The sequence below is a fragment of the Drosophila miranda genome, chromosome 2, assembly GCF_003369915.1.
Source record: "Drosophila miranda strain MSH22 chromosome 2, D.miranda_PacBio2.1, whole genome shotgun sequence".
NCBI lineage: Eukaryota > Metazoa > Arthropoda > Insecta > Diptera > Drosophilidae > Drosophila > Drosophila miranda.
Window position 1 is genome coordinate 14319425 of NC_046675.1, and position 18390 is coordinate 14337814.

An 18390-nucleotide genomic window follows, 5' to 3' on the forward strand; every position below is an offset into this window, starting at 1 on the left:
GAGTCCTCTTATCATCAATTTCCTGCTCCTCAAACCATCTTGCCCCACCGCTCCGCAGTGACTGTCAGTTGTGGTCCATTGCTGACAGTTCTTGATCGGTACAAATGGCTAAATATCTTCGAATTGGCTGCTGAATGTTAAGGAGCATCCTTGCTCAACAGATGGTTTATGGTCCCATTGAATTTCTAGCTCTATTAAGGCTGTCTAATTTATTGCAGCGTTGATTGTCGGCAATAATTTTAGTAAGGGACAACGGACTATAGTTTCTAGTGGATCTAACAGGAATCGTTAAGCTTATGCGGCTCTACAAACCAGGGCTATATTGGTCAGCCTTGATCAAGTTGTTCTCAAAAATCACACCAAGACTTTTTCTACGATTAACAAGGGCCGGAAGGCTTAGGATATTTAAGGTAAGATGGCAACTCGTACTTGCATCGCAATTGGGGCCGCCCCGAGCAAAGAATAAAACATTTTTCTGAACTGATTCTGTACAGTCCTGCGGCACAAAGTGGGATATAGAGAGTCTCCGTTATATAGGGGTCATTAACTTCCTTTGACCACCTCTTTTAAAACACAAGAACGCCCATGGCGTTTTGTGCCATGGTAGAAATGTGTTCAAAAAACTTAAGATTGGGGTCTAATATAACACCAAGGTCATCAACCAGGGTAATTTTCTCTAGAACACTATCGCATAGGGTGTAAAGAGCCAACAATCGGCTGGAACGATGAAATGGTATTATTTTACTTTTAAAAAGCTGAGAGACTTTCAACGATTTCGCTGATCGCAGATTTTCCAGATTATTTTCTTTCCAAATAAGCTTAACCGAATAAGAATTTTTTTGAATATTACGAGTGTTAATGTTGTGTAATAAGTACTGTTTAAAATATGCAATAAATAATTTCATCTGATGTATGGTCGCAAGTTGAGTAGAAGATGCACTAAAAATTAACTAATTAGTAAAACTTTGGTAGTATTACAAAAAAATGAAAAGAAATTATCACTAACATGGCTTTTCTTGCTTTGAGCAGTGTTGTGGTATCTCAGAACTTCAGAGCTCTTGAATTATTTGCGTTTTTAATTTGGCTAAATGTCTATGTATCTATGCCATTGATTCCTGTTTACCTGGAACCCTGGACAACCTGTTTCATTACAAATTCAGTTCCCCGAGCGCTGGTACGCAGGCTATTATCCCAGGTTGGTCTCTGTTCTGTCCATTTCCGTGCTGTTCTCGGCTGAGCTCGGCGGCCCATTGACCGCATTTCAAAATGCTGATGCTGGTGGCTGCTGGCCTTAAAATTCGCAATGAATTTGCATAAATTTTGAACGCGACATCGGCGACCTTTTTGGAAGTTTACCATTTTTGCTGGCAGCGCGATGTAACATTTTTATGAACCTGAGAGCCGGGACCCGGTCCCGGTACCGGTCCTGGCAATTAGAGTGGACGCGGAAAGACTTGAAGCACACGGACACGGGTCACATATGTATGCAAATTTTGGGAAATCATGTTAAAAGCCGGGACCCCTGATTCCTCTCCCGGCACTGCTAGCGACAATTTTTTAGAAGACCAATCCTCCTAGCTTTAAATATTTTATACATATATGGACGTTTGTCACAGTTCGCCGGGTTTTGTTTTTAAACTGTATAACATAAATGTGTTACTAATGAAAAATGCGAACAGTTCAAAGCCTTTAATTACAACAAATTTTATTGAATACGATTATTAAATACCACAAAGCTTAGCCAGCAATCTTTTGGCTTTTTTACTGGTATCTACATATGTGCTATACCCATGAATCAAAGCGTGACTAAGGAATGATTGTGAATGGAATGATTGAGCTCTACATAGAGTTACGTACATACATTCGTCATCAGTATAGTTTTAGGCATGGCCCTTTCTGATGTATGTGTTTTTTGCCCATCATTGCCCGCCTATTTTGCATACTTTCCTGCTCCGAATTGTCCTTTTGTGTGACTCGCGCGATTTTCATTATTCAAACGGCAATCAATCATTTTAACAAATTGACGTGCACAATGACGCAGGCTTTCAGTTTTTGGCTTGGCTGAAAACAAAGCGGAAGTTGGCTGCTATGCATAGCGGCAGCTGATTTTGGCAGTTTCGCGGCTGTCTTTTGCCCGTTTTTTGTTTCGGTTTCGTGCCTTTCCCCACTCCAAGGGTAATTTGCTAATTGGAGGCGTCATCGGCCCGACAGCGGCAAAGGCAAAGGGAAAGGCAGAGGAAAGGGCAGGCGCAGAGGCCGCATCATCAGTCAGAAAAAGGTATGTCCGTCTGTTCGACGGAGCCTTTGAATCCAGTTAGGTTAGTTAGTCCTGGCAGAGGGCGGCCCCAGGCGCTGTGGTTGTGGGTGGAGTGGAGTGGCTGTGGGCGGGCCAACATTTCCCCTATTTAATGTGCTCGATGAATCAATAAATATTCCGGGCAGCCTGAAAAGGTTATTGATGTTCGGCTTTGATTTGTTCGCATAAAAGCTGAATGAATGGTCAAAATTGATTGAAAATCCTTTAAAAAAATTCTGTTATAAGTTCTCCTGTGCTTCAAATGCTAGCCGCTCAGTTGGAATGTGTTCTTTAGAGTGATCATGATCACCAACTGGATGGTTAATTGTTGGCGGTTAGGAATGAACATAAATATTTCTCCATTAAGCTCGCAACATGGAAATTGCATTGGACGATGACAAAAAGCATTGAAAAGGCAGGAAATGATGGAAGCGATTGAAAAAATCATACATTTGCCACATTTAATTGAATTTTGAGCATGTGGCATGCATTTTACATATGGGAGGCGGTCAACATGTAACAAATTCAATTTGGATGCGTATACTCCTACATGTGTAATAAAAAATTTAATTACAATATATTTTCATTTTGTTAACTAGTACACCCTCCCCAACTACCTCTCCCTCTCAGGGTATTCCTGCGCGATGTTGTGGAAACAGCCAACGTTTTCATTAAAATGATGGAGCGATTCTGCCAGGACTCTGTCGTTGTCCAGGACAAGCGGCGCGGCGCCGGGGGCCGCAGGAAGAAGCAGCCGAAGGCCAAGTCCAAACAAACAGCGGCCCCCCAGCCCACGGAGGTAAGAGCGGCTAAATTAAAATATATATTTTTGGTTTAATGTTTAAAAATAAATTGCCGCATTAAATAACTTTATTCTGGGCTGCTGGTGGTCATCGCCTGCTGTGCCCGCCATAAAACATACTCTAAATTGCCAATAAAATGTATTAAAAAGACGCAAAAAAAAGGAACGTCAACGGTGTATAAAAACAATTGCCGTCTATGCGGGAACGGTTGAAGATTTATGCGTATGATCGTGAAATTTAATTGACTGAAAATATAGCAAAAATAATAAAAAGACCAGGAGAAGGCAGTCTAGGGTCTAGGCGATGCTTTTGCGAGTGTGGCTGCTGGGTATGTGTGCAATGCGTATATGTGTATGCTTTTTATGCGATTGAATGTGACCCTAGCACATGCACACGGGCACACGGGCACACTGGCGCCCATCGTGAGCAGCTTTGGGCGCTGGGCTTACCAGGTTTCCGTTGTTTTTCCGCAGGTCTGACCCTTTTCAAGCTGCTCAGAGTTTTTGTTTGTTTTACTGAAATACTCTTAGGAGGTCAAGGGTATAAACATTCTGAAGAGAGTGCTTAAAAGGGTATGATACAAGTGAAAGGGTATTAAATGTTTCATTTGCACTACTTCTATAGTGGAGTGGGGTTAGTACACATTTTATTTAGATAAAAAAAATACTTCAAAAAAAGCCAAACAGTTTTTCTGTAATTTCTGATGTTGAAAGATCACAGTTTAGTGTATCTTCGGTGCGTGGTGCCAATTCTGTTCTAGACCCATTTATTCTATATCTAACCATCTTTTGTTTTTCTACACTTTGTCGCTGAGCGTGACTTCCGGCCACTGGCCACTGGCCACTGGATTCCGACTGTCGACTGCCGATGCTTGCCACAACCGTGTGGAACCTGCACAGGCAGTCAGGCTGCCGCTTAGCATTTTTTTTTCATTTTTGTGGCCGCCGTTTTGGGCCTGTTGAACGCAAGGTGGTCAGAAGGCATGGACAAGGACATGCATGTGGATCGGGATATGGGATATGGACACTGGCCCTGACACGGCTAGGGACAAGAATGCCTTTCATGCAACAGCCTTCGATTGTGTTTAATTTTGACATTTTTTTCCGAATTGTTGTTGTTTTCCGTGCCTTTGTAGTTGCCACACAAACACGCGCATTTCGCGCATCAATTTTTCAACAATTAATTTATAAATATTTGTCATTGCCGGCGAGCAAGCGAAAAACATGACAAACGCACACAGGCACAAATATTTGCATGTTCCTCCCTTTTCGGCAAACAAAAGTTAAACGAGTGATAAACAAAATGTATAAAATTGTGTAACGTGGAAAGCAAACAAAAGAACTGTGGAACAAAAAGCGAAAGCCAGAGAAGCGTCTGCCGACAATACGATACCTGGTAGTCGGTAGTCAGCGATGATTCAAATGATTTCCCACTGAAAGACATAAATATATTATAAATATCTATTTTATTCTAACGGTAAAGTGGGATCTAGAAGCAAGCCGAATTTTCCAGACAATCCAGGTCCTATAACCTTGAATGTTACGAATTCAATTATACCCCAAGGTGTCATTATAATTGTTGGTAACTTATGGAATTATTTAAACCAGATTACCCGAATAAAAATTCAAAAGTTTTAAAAGCCCTTGTACATATGTATGTATGTATATAGATACTTGTATATACCTTTCGAATACCGCGTATGAACAGAGATTTTCACTTGCCATAAATTTAATAAAATGAAAATACTTTGCCATATGCCATGTCCTTGTATTTAGAAGGAAGCCGCGTCATCCATCGGTGTTCAATTAATATGCATTGTAAACAGAACTGATAAGGCAAAAAATTCGAAAACAATGGTTTACAATTATTTTCTTTTAATGAAAATATACAGCAAATAATCAGAAAGAATATCGGGCTGCAGCATCGGAATACTCTTATATGTTTGTGGGTTTCGAATATTTCAATTCATTTCATTTTAATAATATGATGTAAATTAATTTATATAGCCCTACTTATATCATCGGACAAGGGGGTTGTCCCATTAGACAGGACTCAGTATAGAGTCTGCAGATTCGACAAATTTTTTGCCACATCCATGACTAAATCGAAATACTCCATGGTTTGGGTGTTTGGTGGCCAGCTTTGAAAAAACGCAATAATTAAAATCATTTTATTTGCATTTTAATCTCTATCGCAATGTGTGTTTTATTGAATGTTTAACTTCTCTTGTCACATGCATATGGCCGACAAATGTTATTAGATATTTGGTAATAATTACTGTTGCGTTCCGTGGAATTAATTTTGCCATTTCTGCATTTTTCCATTGCGCCCAATTTCCTTTTGCGATTATCTATTATCTATTTTCAAACAATTCCGATTCATAAATAATTGATTGTTGGGTAATTGCAGGACGAATTATCGAGCAAATGGGCCGAAATGGCATCGGAAGTGTGCACCGTGCTCTTCGGAGAACTGGTCCTTCCAGAGGACGAGCGGCCCATTCCCTTTGATGCTGCTTCCGATAAGTCAATCGATGATCAGCGGTGAGTAAAACCTACCAAGCAGCAACTTTTGTACAGCTTTTTCTTATTCTATTTTCTCACCTCTTCCCTGCTGACAGCGAGGACTGCATGATCCGCATAAATAAACTGCTTCGCACCGAGAAATTGGAGCAGGCCATTGCCCTGCTTCGGGCTGCCAGGTGAGTTTCTGGGCTGCGGTCTAAAGGGCATCAAAACGTTATGTATAAGCCGGTCTCTGGCGTTGCCAGGCCGCCCTGCCAGCTGCGTTGCCATAGTGAACTTTGCCATCAAATTGAGCAACAACTTGCAGCCGTAATCCCTTTGAAAATATTTCTTTTAATAACTTGACATTGACTATTGGCCCGGGCCGTTGCGGCATTGCTCTGAAAAGGTACAAAAGCAATTCGCATAATAAATTAACTCTGGTAAAAATGAAAAGAAAAAACCGCTCGGTCCGCCTTCCAGCCGGCCAGCATTCTCTGGGCTTTTGTCCCACTTCGCTGGCTTTTATCGAATTTTATTCTCTTGCTGTTTACTCCTCATACTCGAATTTTTTTCCACCCGACTCACTGGCACGGAGCGAGGTCTTCGTGAGCTCTGGGCTGCCCTCAAATTAAATAGTTTTTATTTATTGTTAAGGCAGAGCACGATGCAGTTCCTCCTCAGCCAGGTAACTACAGATAATGGCGCTCACGGTACTCCACGGTATGCCCTTGGTGTGCTGGTGTTCTTCGCCTGATAATGAGAATGAGAAGGAAAAGGAGGAAAGGTGCTGTGTGCTCTGTGGTCTGGCGGGAGGTTGTGCAGGACCATTTCAACTCTGGTTTTTGTCTCTTTCGTGTGCAATTTTTCAGTCAACAAACCACAGCGGCCCACGCGAAGGACGGATCGTCTGGCTAGGCTGGAGCTCTGGGTTCAGAGGATGTGCCTGCCTTTCAATTTAATTGCCCGCTCAATTATGTAAAGCTCATTGAAGACGCGCCCAAGAAATGTTTATTGTTTGTGCTGGAAAATTTCGTGAAAATAATTTATCTTTTGCGCGTCAACATTTAAATAAGACCGACACACAGAGGTAGAAACAGAAGGCGGGCGGCCGGGCCACCAGCAGCAGCCTCGACAGATGTCGCCTCGTCAAAGGCTGGCAGAGCAATCGAAAACGTGGTTTAAATGTTTCCAAGTCATTTAATTACAACCTCATTAAAATTTTCCACCTGCTGCATGCTGGTCCTGGTCTGGGGTTGCCTCAAAGGATCCCAGCCCGATGGCATCGATGAGGGGCGACCTCTGCAAATAGTCGAAGGCTTCGATGCTGGATGTTTGTGTCCCGTTTAAGTGGTTCGAAACTGTCTTCCGTTTCATTGGAGAAAGAGCTATTCCCTCAGTTCTTTTGTTCCGTTTGGTTCCCTCATGATGCACATACATATTCCCAAGCAATTTCAATTGTCAAACTTTGTCGAAATTTATGTACATTTTAATTGTTGCCAACGAAAATGTTTGTATTAATATGTATACAATTTTTGCCTGCTGCCCCCTGCCCGGCTGCTGCTGATGCTGCAGTGGCAGCTTAAAAAGGTCTAGACGCTTTTTGTGCTAATAAATTAAAATGCGATATGCATATACTCGTAGAGCAGACCCAAAGCATGCACCCACTGCCTCTGTCTCTGTCCCTGCCACTTCCACGGCCCACGCCCCCAAAGCCCACACTTTTGTCTGGCCATTGTCTGGAACTTTTTGTGCCCCCGTTGCCTAGCACTCACGGCTCGGGACAGTTACACTCACTTTGTGCCGCATACCCTAATAGAGAGTCTCCCTCCACATTGTTGTCATCAATTAATCAAGGACAAGCGATTCAGCTTTGGAAGCGATAATATGTACTCCTTCTAGACATAGACACAATACATCGCCTATGGACTAAAAACTCAATTTATTAAGAGTATTCTATAGTTCGGATTAGGCCAGTCCACTTACTGTCATCTCCTCTGGTATATTATACTGTTTTTCTCGCATAGAGAACATTTTTGGGTAAACAAAATATTGAAAATAAACTGGAGTCGGTGGGTGAACAAATTCTCGCACTGGGTTGTCTCTGGTCCGGCGTGGATGTAAGTACATTTTGCATGTGTGTCCAGCATTTTTAAATAGTTGCCAAGTCACACTATTAGGGGCTTTCGTTTTAGCTGGAATAAAAACAAGAAATGAAATTGGAAGCGTTTTTGGTTTTTTCTTCTTTTGCCTCGGCGCTGGCTTAATGGGTGCACAGAAATGTCAGCATGGAAAAAACAAACTTTTAAGTGAAGTAAATGCGCAAAATGTTTATTCAAACTTCACTTTGGTCGGAACTTTCAGTCCTTTACCCGTCTTACCAGTATCCCTAGCCCAGCCGAGCCCCGGCCAGCCCATCCCAGCCCCGGCCTGGCTCTTAACTAAGCTTATTTAAGCGTCTGCTGATGCGCTTATTTAGCATAGCAACGGAAGGCTGCTTCAGCTACTGCTACTTCTATGGCTGCATCTCTTGTTGATTTTGTTGACTGTGAATATTTAGCATTTGCTGCTTTCACGATAAAGCTGGCGCACAGCTCGTGTTTTTCAAATCAACAGACATTCATTTGCGTTAAAGTAAAGAACCATAAATTTATAAAAATGCGAATGGCAATCCCAATCAGCCAATGCAAGAAACCCCATCTATAACACATTAAATTGCTCTCGAACCACTCTGTGATTTGGAGGGTTAAAAAAGCAATTGCCTTGAGATTGATTTGAAAACCAATAGCCGCCACAACTAATGTCGGTATTTTAATTCTAAAATAATAATGAAAGACAACGAAAATATGTAAATAAATACGTGGAACAGCTCGTTATAACATATTATTTATTTAATCACTGCATTTGTCGGGCAATGCCTGGAATTTGAGCATGAACAAGATGTCATCATAATCCTGCACTGTCGTGCGTATCGATTTATAATTAATCTGGTTTCGTTCAATGTGATTATAAATAGCAGCTTTGTGCAGCATTTCGCTCTGTGCCGAAATAAACACGACAATATAGGAACTAATCTAACTTAAAAGCCAAAAGCCTCCTCTGTCCCCCATCCTCTGACCCGAAGCCCCGCCAACCACTTTGATGATTTTCATAGATTTTTCATGGTTTATAATTAACCAATACTCGTTCCTGACCAGGCCAAGGCACACCACTATGCAAAAACCGCTAATTATCGTCGTGCTGCCACCACTGCCGCCTGGGTGTGGGGGATGGGGGATGGGGCAACACTGCTCACAAAATATGTCGCATAACTTTTAAATGACGTAAACCAAAACTGCTGACCCCCTTCCCACACCACAACCACAATGATGTTGCACTGTTGTTGCTGTTGCATGCAGCTGCTAGCATGCGGTAGCTAACAAGCACTCGGCCCCACCAGCCTCTAAAAATGGGTCCCGCAGGGTTACAAACGGAACTCGCAACAACTAATGGAGTAGCACTGTTCAAATTTGTATCCACGGTAGTCGAAGAATGGAAGGGTGTTTTGTGTTCTTGTAGATACATGTATCTACATCTATCACAAGAACAAACAGTAGACTTCGACGTTTTAATCTTTCAAAGATTAGGTCCTACATATTTTGGACTATAACCTAGAGTCACCAAATCTAAAGACTTCTGTTAAGTTCATGAAGATTAATCTGTGGAACCTTGTTTTTTTATGTAAACAGCAAGCACACAATAATAATGATGTTGCAGTCATTTCTTAACCAGATATCCTTAATATATGGTCCTTATCGGACACATTTTACAGCCAGAAATGCGACATTAATACAGAATAGTACTTGAAGTTCTATACTTGTCATCTTCTCTTACTTAAATTATTTTATAGTCCTCATCCACATCCTGAAAAAACTGTGTTTAAATAAAATCCATACATACTTATATTCTCTATATTTGTATGTAGAATGTGCATGTTCACAGATCCTGATACTCGGGCATATTTCGGGTATCCTTTAGTCGAAACCCTGCAAGACTGCAAGAGAGAGTTGCAGAGTGTGTCAGTCAATTTATTGGCTGGGCGACAGCGAAAAGCATAAGTTGCACTATCGCCTACGAACACGAACAAATAAGCATAAATATGTCGCTTAGAGAGTCCCACTGCCTCGTCCTCCGTCTGTGGGTCGGTGGGTCTGTGCCTCTGTGGCTCTGTGTCTGGTGGCAGCTGATATGCCAAAAAGGAACTGACACACTGCTGAAGGCCAGTTTATAATTGGAGTACGGGGAGCTCCTGCCAGTCACTATCTCTTTCTCGTTATGTTTTTGCTGTGCGTTGCATTTTAAGCTGCTTTCAAATATTAAATTAACAGCGACCACGTTGCAAAAAGCCTGCAAGCGTGGCTTGCATCACCAGAATGGTGGGGATTATTTGCGTGCCGCACAAAAAGGGTACCAAGGAAAGCCGCCACAGAGGAGAAAATGCAACATGCGAGTACTGGCCAAGCCTGGACGGCGCTGGAAGCTGAATGGTGCCTCCTGCCACATGAGACGCAATTTTAAACGCATCAATTTCAGTTTGCGAGAGCTAAAAGCTTTGCTTGTTGCATCGCGCTTGTTGATGTGTTCGGATTTTTGCAGCCTGACGTGGCCAGTCGCTTGTTATTTCAGCCATTGTTGTTGCCGCTGCTCCCTGCGAGGCGGTTGCTGATGAGGATGATGATAGGGGTTAGGGTGCTAGTGATTTCTATAGGCCTTTCAGAAAAGTTTTCCACGCCGAATTTGCCACAAAATCCAGCAATTTTATCGAGCTTGCAAATCGATTTTTAGCTAAATTAACATGGGGCATAAGGCCTGCAGTTTTGCCAGTTTTGTCTGTAATGAAGATTAAACCGATGCATATATGAAGTATTTCAAACGAAATTCAGTTGGTGAGCTTAGCAGGATATACAAACCGAACACAAATGATCAATGAATGTTACAGCAAAAGGAATTTTCCGGCATAAATTGTTGCTATGCGATGAAAATAATAGCAATAAAGAAGTTATGCATTCCGATTGCTGATTCCTCTAAAATTGAGTTCCTCCCACTGCCACTCCCTGAGCCGTGTTTTGTTCATATCTCATGGGCTAGATACAAGCGTATATTGGGTAAAATTTTAAACTTTTGACCAGAAACCATGGACAGAAGCTAGAAAATATTGGATACCAAACGTGTAACAAAGTGAAAATTATAAGGACTTAACCGCCTATAAGTTGGTTCTCAAAAGCATATATGTATAATAAAATTGGATTTATGCCATGAGTTCTCTGATGGCGAGTTCGCGATGCAAATTTAATTAACGGTTGTTAATCCGATTCGATTATTGATAATAATATCTTCGCAAGCTCATATTCCGGATAAAACTGGTTTCCAATTAGTGAACCACGGAGGCAACTCTCAGAGACTCCCGAGAGATAATTAATTTTTCTACGCTTGCACTTAGCACGTGCTTTGCTCCTTGTAAAGATACATATATATATATATTTTCAATTTATTATCCCATTCTCGTTCTAACGTATTTCTTTTATGGATCTCATTCGTGTGCATGCTGCAGGGAGGTCTGGCCGGAGAACGAGGTGTTCGGCGCCGTTGCCGCTGCACCCAAAGATGAGCTGCTGCTTCTGCGTGAGATTTTCATGCACAATATTACAACAGGTGAGTCGAGAAAGGTGAAACGGGTGGGGAGGCCCGCCCACTGCCAACATTTTAATTATTGTTTATTACTATGCATTATGAAGGTAGCATGCCCGCGCGACCAGAACCAGAGCCAAAACCATCGCACAACCTTCTTCTGACCGTTGTTTTAATTAAAAATGAAAATCTGCCACTTGGCTTTTGCGTGTCATTTATCTTGCGCTGTCTGCTGTCTACTGTCTGCTGTCTGCTGTCCTCTGGCTCGTGTCCCTGGCCCTTCGCGCTGCGTCCTGCGTCCTGGACAGTTGGGGCCACTTCCGGTGCAGTATTTTGCATCTCCACTCTATAAATTTGCTGGCTGAAATAAGCCAAATTATAGCGTAACTTTCATCTGACTTTCTCTCTCTCTGTCTGTGCATGTCCTTGTTGCATTTCGCCTGGCATTGTCTAAGTTTTTGCAGGCCCCGTTTGGCTTTTTGCGTTTCTGGCCAGCCTCGCCATCCTATGCTGCGTCCTTCTGGCCAACGAAGTGCGCTTAACAAATTATCCAACAGAAATTCTTGCGCTTCATTAAAAGTAAAAAATGACGCAGCATAGAACGAACTTTTCCTCACCCTTATCCCAGCCTCTGCTCCTCTGCTCCTGCCTTTCTCTGCTTCTTGGCTTGGTTTACTAAATGAAAATATATTAAACGTGTAATTGTTTTATCTCAATTCTTGTTTTCCCCGCCTGCCAAGTGCATTGCCTTGCGAAATTTCTGTTTTCGGCTTCGTTTGATTCGGGATCCAACGCAGAGGAGCGTTGACAATCCGCTGTCCATATTTTCCATCTTCTGGTACGAGTATCTTCCTCCTCCCGGCTGACATGACTTTTCAATTTGCCGTTGGTGCACCGGAAATGCCAAAGCTTCTCGATTTTGCTTAGACAAGGATAATGGCTTTCCTGCTTTTCTGCTGTGACGTGCTCGTCAGATACAGTATCTATGTATGCATATACGAATAACGTTCCTTTTCTGCGCGCTGCAGTAAGTATCCATCCATATACCTTATCGCTGAACTGCAGTTTTCTGTTTCACTGCGGCGCTGGCAGGGAAAAGTTTCTGACAAGCGTTTTAAAGCGCATCCATGGCTGACACTTTTTTATGAAATATATACAGTACAAGGACGATGGAGATGGAGTGAACGGCAAAGACGACTCTGCCAACGGCAAAGTTTCCAACTTTTGCCGCGCCGTGCAGTTAATCGAGATTTTTGTGTGCGAAATTTATGATTTCCGCTGTGGAAGCCAACTTCTATCAAGAATTTCTGTGTTCGGTGGATATCATGTTCGGTCTTTAAAGCACGAGTTATGGGCAGAGTGAGCCACTTTTTCAGTGGAACTTTTCTGATAGCTAACTTTAAGAGTAAAATTAAACTACAGATATGGACTTTTAAAAGCTGAATCAGTGTAATCAAGCTGAGAATGCTTCTTAAAAAATAATATCTACTTCACTTCACCCTTAATATTGTATGTCCTACTAGTTGCAAACTTACTTAAAGAAAATAAATTAAATATTTTAAAATATCCAACGGCGTCTACAAAAGAATTTACATCCCAACTTTTTAAATTATTATATAATAATTTAATATATACAAATTTCGTACAACTGTGGTTGTATTTCTATTCCTCCCAAATGGGTCTTGGGCCTTCGAACGAATAAAGCAAGAAATATGCGAAATAATAGAGGGGAAAGATAACGAAAATGTGCATGTGAGCATGTCGCAAGCGCGTAAATCCCAATCTCAAGAGGAACGAGATGAATGAATTCAAGAACGACAAATCCTCCCCTGACCTTTTATTATATTTTCATCCTGGTTTTTAATATAACTTTTTACTAATAATAAATTCAACAGACAATAGATTCCGACCAGAAATGGGGACTGGAATTGAGAATTCTATGAATAACAAATGACCAGTATTAAGGATTTTCCTTTATATACATTCCAAATCAAATTAAACTTAATTTTAAAGTAGTATTCCCTTTTTTGTTTACAAATGGATTGAACAATGTCTGGACAATGGCAGCCCCTGCGTCAGTGCGTGTGGGAGCGGGCACGGTGGTCGCAACCTTTTAGCGTTTGGGCCGCTGTCTGTGCCTTGAAGCGCATTCAATGGTGTCCTGCTCGTCCGTCTGTGGGTCCACATGAAAGAGTCTCCGCCTGTGCTCAATCGCAGTGCTTAAAGCGTTTGAAGCCCCCTTTTGTGTCTGCGTCATTTTTTTTTTCAAAGGGTTGAGCTCGTTAAGCCTCAAACAAAAAGCGTGACTCGTTCTATCGGCGACCAAGGGATTTTATGGGCAGCTTATCGCCCGCCGGCCGTCAATAGATTGATGGTCAGTTGACAGTTTTCCGGCTGCAACAATATGCAATTTACCAAAGAGAGCACCAAAAAACTCCACCAAACGTTTATATATGAAAAATGCCCTTGCTAATGTTGGGTCACAAAAAAGGCAACCAGTCCCCAAAGTGGCCATTGACTAGGTCCGTGTCTCTTCCGCTTGTTGCAGCCGTACATTTTATTAATTACCGGCAACCGCAAACTGCATGTTGTATGCCCTCTGCCTGCGGTTTGGCTTTAATTAATATTTTTTACTCGTGCTACCCTGTGAGTGGAGGGATGTTTTAGACGCTTTACTAGCTTACCATTAGCATAGGATTTAAGCATTTTAAAATATACATAAAATGCCAAAGAAAACTTTGTCGAAATCACTCTAACTAGAATCTGCTTTTGAGGTGTTTTTGTCTTAAGGGGCGATTAACAAGAGGCCAGGGAACGTTAAAATTATTGTGAATTCAAAGACAGATCAAAATATGTATTGATTTTCTGTTTAACAAGATGAAAAAGAGCCAGAACTGGAACTAGAAAAGTACCTTCATATTTAATTGAATATGTTCACTTGACTAGAAGACAGATATTTCAAAAAAATTAAAGAAGAACAGCAGATCTATCTTAAAACCTTTTTTTTTACTCCTTGAGCATTAGGTCACAGGTCAGAGAGACACAGTCAGACGGAGTACCTCTCGATCTTTGAGCGTAGATCATATGCTTTCTAAGCCGGTTATGACTCATATTTTTTCAAGAGACCAACAAGTTATGTCATGCATAAATCTTGGATAAACACGACGATAAAGCACAAAACACAATGACAATACTGCAAACAGAATTAAACACTCACCTTTTTTGAAAAATCACACATCGATTACTTCGTACTGCCGGTAAATACGACTCAGAATACTAAGATAAGTAGCGTCTGCTTGCTGTCCAAGTTTCCCGTTTAACTACGAGTATGTATGGACTCATGATTAGTGCTAGTTAATTGAGTTAAAATTTGGCATACAAATTGGAGATCGGAGACACAATGAGTATCAATTAGTTGAGCCGGCTATGCCTGTCACATTTAATTATTTCACATTATATTAATTTTGCTTTGTGCCAGCCACAGCCCAGACTTTGGGCAGGGCAAATGGCAAGAGCATCGAAACTTTGCATAATTTATAGCACTTGTCTATTGTCGTACTCCACAGAACTCACATATGCATGCATGAACATACATACATACATACATACATATGAATGCCTTGTTTCGATTTCAAATTGGATTTAAAACTTAATTTGCGACAAAAGGGCGGAGGGGAGGTGTCGCTGGGACAGCTGCATGCCAGTCTGTTTGCTTAGTTAAATCTTAATCAAGTTGCTTCGTTGATTTCGATTTGTGGAGCGCATAATAAATGACGAGTCCTTCGTCCTTCGTCCCTCGTCCTTTTCCCACATTATCCACATCCTGTTCTGTTGTGTCCTGCCAGACACACAGGCAAGCCGAATCAACGCCAAGGAATCATACAAAAATAACACAAAAATCCACTCAAGTGTTAAAACAAAACCAACAGAAACGAAACAGTGCCGAGCGTTAACGGGGGACAAGACAGAGTTGGATGTAGGTATATCTGTATGTTTTGGGTTCATACATATATTTCAAGTCCTGCCAAGTCTGTGCGCCAAGTCCTTAACTGATTTCCCAGCGCAAACAAGTTGGCTCTGTTGTCCCCTGTCCCACTTCTTTGTCTCGCATAAAAATACAAAGTTTATGTTATGAACACAAATAAAAAGAAAAGAAAAGCACAGGACAAAGCTCACCAAAGAACAACAGAAAGTGCTCGTGTTGGTGTATGGCAGAAAGAAACGAATAAAATACAATAAAATGGAATAAAATATCCACAACACAGCTAGAAGAGAGTCATTTATACAGAGCTGAACTCAACTGAACAGAGCCGAGTGGCGCAGGCTCCTCCCTCTCCACCTCTCAGCAGTATATTTGCAAGTTGACGTGTCTGCTGTCCCCATTTTCCAAATCCACTGCCATGCGAGTGCGCCACCAGACATCAACCACAACACCACAACACCACAGCACCACAAACTCGTGCACGATAGAACAGAACCCCTATGCGGATGAGGCTGCGGATGGTCCAGCGATGACACTTACTCAATTAGGTGCCATGACTTGGCGCTGGCTTGACACTGATTTGCCTTTCATTTGTCCATTCTATTTCCCGTTTTTATGGTCCTGGTCCAGATCCAGCTCCGTCTCGTCCCGTCCACTTCGTACCATTAGATTCAATAGCCCTCTCTCTTCGTTTACCTTGATTAGTTTATCTGCCTTTGTGTTGGTTTTTCATCAGGGAGATTGCTTTTGCTTTTCAATTTTTGAAATAACCCAATAATCGGGCACAAGGTCTACGTACAAATTGGCAAAAACTATGTTGTACTTAACGTCTATAAAGAATGAAATATTAAATAAATATTTTTGTCCATGCAGGTATTCGGTGTAGCATTCAGTTTACATAGGTATTAGCTTTGTAGGGGAATGTGTAGCTCAATAAGGACCCAAATAGAGTATAGGAAATACCTGTATACATATATATTTTGAAATAATACTGAAACCGTGATGCAGGGCATGCAAATTTTAAATATGGGATGGGATAATAATATTCAAATGAGTCAAAGGAACGAATTATAGTTTTACTGTTACTTATGTATAATACAATTATATTTTTTATTAATATATATTTTCATAAATTCGGTTTAAAATGTTCGTGCTCTTACTTATTTGTGGATGCTCTTACAGCATTAAATTTGCTTAACGTGGATTTTCATTACAGTACTCCAGGCAAAAAAAAACTTTGTCCCCCTGTCCATTCATATCAATTGGGGTTTTGTGCTGTTTGAGCACAAAACTCCATGAAAAACACGCACCAACCACACCTGGGTTCCACCTCCGCCTCGCTTTTCTCCAGGGGCCGTCGCGGCCGGCCACAGTTGGCGGCAATGACATTCAAAATATGTAATGTGAAAAAATAACCGAAAAATTAAACTTTAAATTGAAAAACGGAAACAAGAGCGCACTGAGAACTCTGGGACTGGGACTTTAGAATGCTGTTTAAATAAAAGTTGTCATAGTGTTTGTGTGTGTGTGCGAGTGTGTGTGTGTTGGATATGAGTTCGTCCGTGTGTGTTTCGAGCGGAATTTTACCTCTAGTAAACATAAAACGTTGCATACTTTGGGGACCCTCTCTCGCAGCTGAGCGACAATAAAAGCCAAGCAAAGCGAGGAGACCAGATAGAGAGCCCACAGAAAGAAGGAACGAGAGAGGGTGACAGAGAGTGAATGAGGGACCGAGGGAGCGCAAGGCAAAAGTCATAACGAGTGCAAAACCATGAAATGAAATCGTTACCGCCCCAACCCAACGCACACCGTGCCGGCCATCCGTTTGTGTCCCTTGTTTCCCTCCCTTTATACTTGCAAATGTGTCGAAAAACTAGATCGAAAGACTGAATTATAATACTCTTATCTTACCACCAGCATTTCTGCTCCAAATTGAAGTTGAAATATGCCAGATTTTAGCATCGAACATAAATAAAACCATTTTAATATATTTTTAGTTGCGAAAACAATGAAATGAATAATGATTAATCTTCAATGAAACTAATAGTAGTTCTATATTGATAAAATGATTCCTTTGATGTTGAAATGCTTAGAACAAATCTTTCTTATCCAAGATTGAAAACCATGTAGAATAATTTTGAATATACGTACCATATCGAATATTACATCGAGGAATAGTAGTATCCCTTTCTTAGAATTTTTAGATTATATGAGAGAAAACTTCAAATAAGTTGTGGATACCTTCAGGAAGGGTATAAAAACCCGAGCTATATTGTATAATGCGAAGTATTTTTTTACATTTGACATTTGTGTGCCTGCGTGTGTCACACATGGCTCTCCCTGGTCCCTGGTTGCTGCTCCCAGGACTCTCCTTCACGCACAGAGCGTGAGAGCAGGCCGGGACGGTGAGAGCTGGAGCTGAAATTAAGCAATGTGTCCCCAGAGTGCACTACATTGCGTATACGTAATGTGCCAGTGCTTTTTGGCACCGCTGCATTAAAAATGAATGCAATTTAAAGCAAAGGGGGGCCAATGCGTATGGCTATCTCTGGCGTGGGTGCCCTGTCCTCCGCAACCGCACAAAGAACCCGCAGAATTTTTGCATATTTATAAAAATCGAAGGGGAAAAAAGCGTAAGTTTGGCTTCCTTTCTTTTTTCTGCTTGACTGGCGCTAATGGAACGCCATTAGGCTGCACTGTAGCACCAAAATCAATTAGATAAAGTTTTTCCCAGCTGCTGCATACGCAAGGACGAACATTTTTAACTTCAGTTTCGACAGCCCGGGCAGTAAATTGCATAAAAATTAACAGTTCAATGGTCACCCTGGCAATTATTCCATTTCCCTTCGTTCCACATCCATTTCTCTGCATCATCGGGGTGGCCCGTTGCAGGGAACTGCGAATGAGATCATGGCAAAGTGGTCTCTCGTTCCTTTAATTTTTCCCAGTGCCTATTTGGGTTAATCAGAGATAAAGTCCTTATGGCCCTCGGCTGCTGGTGTACGAAATTCCATCAGTCAAGACCGAACATCCAGTTGCATTAAGTTTTGACAAAGCTTTAGAAATCATACCCTTTGTCCTTTGCTCCCGTCGGAATTTTTAACAAAAAATTAATCTCGAATGACATTCCCTCATCGA

The 18390-nt window shown here is 41.5% G+C and overlaps 1 protein-coding gene across 1 annotated transcript in view; it reads left to right on the forward strand.

The window, feature by feature from the left end:
- The window catches only part of LOC108156183 (protein timeless homolog), a 68611-nt gene that overhangs the window by 14865 nt on the left and 35356 nt on the right, over positions 1 to 18390 (forward strand). Inside the window, exons 8-11 of the mRNA XM_017287514.2 lie at positions 2927 to 3095; positions 5509 to 5642; positions 5720 to 5800; positions 11194 to 11294. Of these exons, the coding sequence (XP_017143003.1) occupies positions 2927 to 3095; positions 5509 to 5642; positions 5720 to 5800; positions 11194 to 11294 (485 nt within the window). The remainder of the gene's footprint in view (positions 1 to 2926; positions 3096 to 5508; positions 5643 to 5719; positions 5801 to 11193; positions 11295 to 18390) is intronic.